The 5,496-nt window shown below is 38.4% G+C and overlaps 1 protein-coding gene across 1 annotated transcript in view; it reads left to right on the top strand.

The window, feature by feature from the left end:
• Positions 1-4,810, top strand: part of CLCA2 (chloride channel accessory 2) — a 66,235-nt gene extending 61,425 nt beyond the window's left edge. The window contains exons 13-14 of the mRNA XM_006898382.1: positions 813-1,046; positions 4,368-4,810. Of these exons, the coding sequence (XP_006898444.1) occupies positions 813-1,046; positions 4,368-4,810 (677 nt within the window). The remainder of the gene's footprint in view (positions 1-812; positions 1,047-4,367) is intronic.
• Positions 4,811-5,496: the final 686 nt, after the last annotated feature.

The raw sequence follows: 5,496 nt of genomic DNA, 5'->3' as shown, positions 1-5,496 counted from the left end.
TTTGAAAAGTAAAAGAAAAATTCCATTGGTATACAATCCCCCATACCCCTCCACCCCCACCCCGAGTATACTCCACTCTGCAACCTTCATTCTGGACTCTTATGATAATCATAATGCCCTATAATATATTGCTTTTAAATTGTTCTCTCCCTCATCTGTTTCAATGCAGTATACATAATTTATCCAGTTTTTCTCATTCTTACCCCAACCCTGCTGTCAGTCCCGTTCTACAGCAGAGACACTATGCAGTGTTTGTCCTTTTTGACTGAGATATTTCACTCAGCATCATGCCCTCCAGGGTCACCCATTTTGAATAATATTGCATGAGTTCCTTGGTTTTCAATGCAGTGTAGTATTCCATTGTGTGAATATACCACAGCTCTCTATCCATTCATTCATTTGTCGATGGGCAGTTAGGTTGCTTCCAACTCCTTGTTATTGTGAACAAAGCTGTTATAAACATGGGTGTGCATATATCTGCTTGCATGTCAGTTATGTTCTCTTTGGTGTATATTCCCAGTAGTGGAATTGCTGGTCTTATTTCATTTTTAACTATATGTTTATTAATTTTATTGTAATTCCATGAAGATAGGGATAGGGTTATGTTTTGCCCTTAATTATTATTGTAGCATATGACTTCAACAAAATTATATTAAGTATGTTAATGGATGAATTGGAAGCAAAAATCAGCAATTTTAAAAACAGTTGGGGAAAAGATTTACAAACTTTCTTAACTATCTACCAAGAACAACCTAAGGTATTTTAGATATTTCTAATTGGTGCTCTGGCTGTTCTTTTCTTTTTTGTCTCAGGTAATATTCAGATGAATGCTCCAAGAAAATCAATGAGCAGGAGTGAGGAAAAGCAGAAGTGGGGCTTCAGCAGAGTAAGTTCAGGCGGTTCCTTTTCAGTGCTGGGAGTTCCAAACGGCCCCCATCCCGATGTGTTCCCTCCCTGCAAAATTATTGATCTGGAGGCTATAACCTCAGAGGATGAGGTGACTCTATTCTGGACAGCGCCAGGAGAAGACTTTGACCAGGGCCATGGTAAGTTTGCCAGTTTCATTACGTAGTTGTTCAGGCGATGGAATTCCTTATAATTATGCTGGAGGTCTATTGGATAACCACAGCTTTGAGGCCAGAGTTGTCAATGTTGCAAGAGATTGTCATGGGAATCCTTGAGTTGTTAATAAGGTCTTAAATCTTGGAGTCCATGAAAAAGGGCATATGGATCCCCCCAGGATTGAAGAGGGCCAAGTAAACAGACACATATCACATAGAAATCTTGTCTGGAATCAGAAACACATGTACCAGTGATTGGTTCTACATTACAAAGCACGTACTTCTAAATGCCAGACATAGTTAATCTTTCTGCAAACAGGGTAATATATACAGTTGACCCTTAAGCAATACTGGAGCTAGGGGCTCAAACCTGTAACTTGCATATACTTTACAGCTAACCCTTGAATAACATGGCTTTGTACTGTTCATGTCCACTTATATGTAGGGTTTCTCTCTATTATTTTCCCCTTTTGCTTTGGTGAGTGAGCACAAGTGTTGTAAGTACCTTCTTAAATGGCAGGAAGATACTAATTATCTCCATAAGTATTTCCATTTCTTGTCTCCAGGGAGACAGGAATTGCTTGGGAGAATATTAGCAACAGAAGGCCTCTTAATTATAAAAGATTCTGTGCTGGGAAGTTGTTACTACTATAGCTTTACTATTAAATTATTTTAGCACAATCTAGGGTTTTTCTTCTGTAAAATACTTTACATCCTAAATTAAATATTCTCCTAATTAAAAGTCTGAAGATTGGCAGTGATTGAACAAACTTTAGACTGTACATGCTTGACATGCAGTGTAAATTGTTGTAACTTCACATGTCGTCCCTACACTCCAATCAGTTTGACTCACAGTGACCTGCATAAGGGAGTTCTGTTGGTCTAGTGATTCGAAGCTGTGCTGCAATCCCAAAGAAATGCAATTAGAATTCATCAGCTGCTCCACAGGAGAAGAATGGGAAATCTCTTCCTGTACAATTTACTGCCTTTGAAAACCTACTGGAGGGTTAGCTATGGGTCAGTTCTGACTCAATGGTACACAACAATAACATTCCTACTGCCTTAGAAATGCAGAAATGAAAACTCAGTGCAGTAGACTCATAATTGACTCTCCTTTAGGTTTTTAAGACTCTAGTGACTTTGTTGTTGTGTGCCAAGTCTAAACAAACTCACATCTTACCTTCCAGAGGGTTTTCAGAGGCACTAAATCAAAGGCACTTACTTCAGAGGGTCAAGGACTGCAGCCTTCAGTATGGACTGAGGCTCAATGTCAAGAAGACAAAGATTCTCACCACTGGACCAATCCATCAGGATGGATGGTGAAGAGATTGAGATTGTTCACAGCTTCAGTTTGCTCGGCTCCACAGTCAACACTCTTGGCACCAGCAGCCAGGAAATAAAGAATAAAAAAAACATATCGCGATGGGAAAGTCTGCTGTTAGGGACCTCTCTAAAGTACTCAAGAGCAACGGTGTCTCTCTGGAGACTAAGGTGCGCCTGATACAGGCCATGGTTTTTGCGATCACTTGTTATGCATCAGAGAGTTGGACAATGACTAGGGAGGATAGAAGGAGCATTGATGCCTTTGAGCTGTGGTGCTGGAGAAGAGTATTGAATGTACCATGGACTGCCAAGAAAACAAACAGATTCATCCTAGAGAGGGTTAAACTAGGCTACTCCTTGGAGGCAAGGATTCTGGGGCTTCATCTGACACACTTTGGACACGTTGGAAGGAGAGACAGGTCCTTGGAGAGGGACATCATGCTTGGTAGGGTAGAGGAACAGCACAGGAAGGGAAGACCCTCTATGAGGTGGATTGATTCAGTGACTGGGGTACTCGGGATGGGTGTGTCAGAGGCAACGTGATTGGCACAGAATAGAGCATGGTTTAGGGCTGTTGAACATAGGGTCGCTATGAGTCGCAAACGACTCGATAGCACATAACAACAACAACAAATCAAAGGAGTAAATTGCTCATCCTTCTCTCACGGAGGCCTTGGTGGATTCAAAGGACATTCAGTCCTTTGGGTTGGTAGCATAATTCCTTACCACCTCTGGTGGCCTAGCGGCAAGAAGCTGTGCTGCAATCCCAAAGGCACAGAATTTGAGGCCACCAGCTGCTCCACAGGAGAAGGATGGGCAATCTCCTCCTGTGTGATTAAATGCCTTTGAAAACCTGCTGGAGGATCAGCTATGGGTTGGTTCCTTCTCTATGTTACACGACAATAGTGGTAAGAAGATGTGCTGTAATCTCAAAAGCACACAATTAAAATTCACCTAATTTTCTGAAGAAAGAAGATGGACAATCTCCTCCCGTGCAATTTACTCCCTATAAAAAACCACTGCAGGGTCAGCTATGATTCCGTTCTGACTCAGTGGTACACAACAACATCAACAAATTGCATAGGAGGAGATTGCCTGCCTTTTTTCCTTCAAAGCTACCTGTGAATCCAAACTGCCAGAGAAGTGCTATCTCTGGGCCAGCAGCACAATAGAGTAGGACTAGGCCACCCGGACACCCTTGTAGAAATATAGTGACATATTAAAGAGAGAACTAGAGGCTTACAATCTTAATATTATTGGAAGATGCCCACTAGTATAAATTATGCCACTATATTAAAAGAAGATAAAGAAAATTTATAGTACTATTGATCAGCAATGAGCTCAAGTATGTCAGAATCAGCCCAGGATACAAGAGGGTTAGTTAAGATCATTTGTTCAAAGGGTCACTATGAGCTCTACTCAACTTAGCAGCACCTAACAACAACTGTAGAGTTAGACTTTAAACACAGCAATTTTCAGTCTTTGTATTGCCAATCTTGATTTATTTTTTTAATGTGGGCAATAATCTTGTTTGATAAAATAGGTATTTGAAGCATTATGAATAGAATCAGATAAATCCCATTGCTATCAAGTGCATTCTATCTTGTGACAACCCTCTATTGAGCTTCTGAGGCTGTAAATTTTTATTCAGGGAGACTTTTCCTCCAAAAAAAAAACTGGTGGCTTTGAATTCTCTATCTTTCATCATATGCATTTTGCCAGTAGGGACCCTTTAAAATTATAAAATAATCTATGAAAAAAATAACATCTGTAATTTGAATCTTACTATTCAAGGAACTTGACTAACTCTTCCCTTTTGTTAGACTCAGAGTCTTTATGTAGTATTTTAAAGTTTTATTCACATGCAAAATTTCTTATTACCCTTACTCTTACTTTGATTTGTTACTATTTTCATTAGTCATTTCTAATAACTTAAGAAATTGTGTTTGCTTCAAATTCCTATTTATGTATTCTTATTTTCAGCTACAAGCTATGAACTAAGAATGAGTAAAAGTCTACAAACTATTCAAGATGACTTTGATAATGCCATTTTAGTGAATACATCAGAGCTCAGTCCTCAGGAAGCTGGAATCAAGGAGATGTTTACATTCTTACCAAAGAGAATAACAATGGAGCCTGAACATCAATCTGATGGAGAAACACAAGAAAGTAACAGAATATATATGGCAATACGATCAATTGACAGAAACTCTTTAAAGTCTGTTGTTTCTAACATTGTCCAGACATCTCTGTTTACTTCCCAGAACCCTGCTCCTGCACTTGCCAGAGATTGTCTTATAATGAAAGGAGTTTTGACAGCACTTGGTTTGATAGGAATTATTTGCCTTACTATAATTATAACATATTATATCTTAAACAGGAAAAAGAGAGCATCCAACAAAGAGAATGGAGCAAAGTTACTCTGAGTAAAAGTGCAGCACACATTTCTTGTTAGAAATAAGACCATGGCCTTTCCATTTTGTAAAACATACTCCAATAAAGCATATTAAAACCAAATTTGTATCAAAATGTTTTGACTTTTTATACAGTAGAAATCCTATCTGGTAAATAAATAGACAATAACTATTTCACAGTATTCATTTTGAGGGAAAAGGTTGCTCTGTTTCAGAAATTAGAAAATATTGGACTTTTGCAATGGAAAAAATAATAGATTCTTCAAAGAACACTGAATCAAGGAGTCTAGAAATTTTTTGTCTTGAGGAATAAAAATACCCAGGAAGTACAGAAAAGATTAGGTCTGAATTATTTAGCTGTCTATCTGAAGCAGTTGTCTCGTTACTTTGATTAATTGTTCATTTCACCCCTTCTCTGTGCAGAACTGGTTGCTGATTTATGACTGAAGATCAAGCTTCATCTCATATATGAAATTCCTACTGTAATGTTCTTTAGTTTACTCCTTGCCATTTTGAGAAATAGACTATAGATCAAATTCTACAGTTAATGTTAAAAGATACATATGTTGTTGTTGTGTACTGTCGAGTCAGAACTGACTCATAGCTGACTAGCTAACCCTCTGGCAGATTTTCAAAGGCTATCTATCATCTATCTATCTATCTATCTATCTATCTATCTATCTATCTATCTATCTATC

This window comes from Elephantulus edwardii, unplaced genomic scaffold, assembly GCF_000299155.1.
Source record: "Elephantulus edwardii isolate Elephantulus edwardi_28Jun2011 unplaced genomic scaffold, EleEdw1.0 scaffold00227, whole genome shotgun sequence".
Classification (NCBI taxonomy): domain Eukaryota; kingdom Metazoa; phylum Chordata; class Mammalia; order Macroscelidea; family Macroscelididae; genus Elephantulus; species Elephantulus edwardii.
This window is presented reverse-complemented; position numbering and strand designations above follow the sequence as displayed.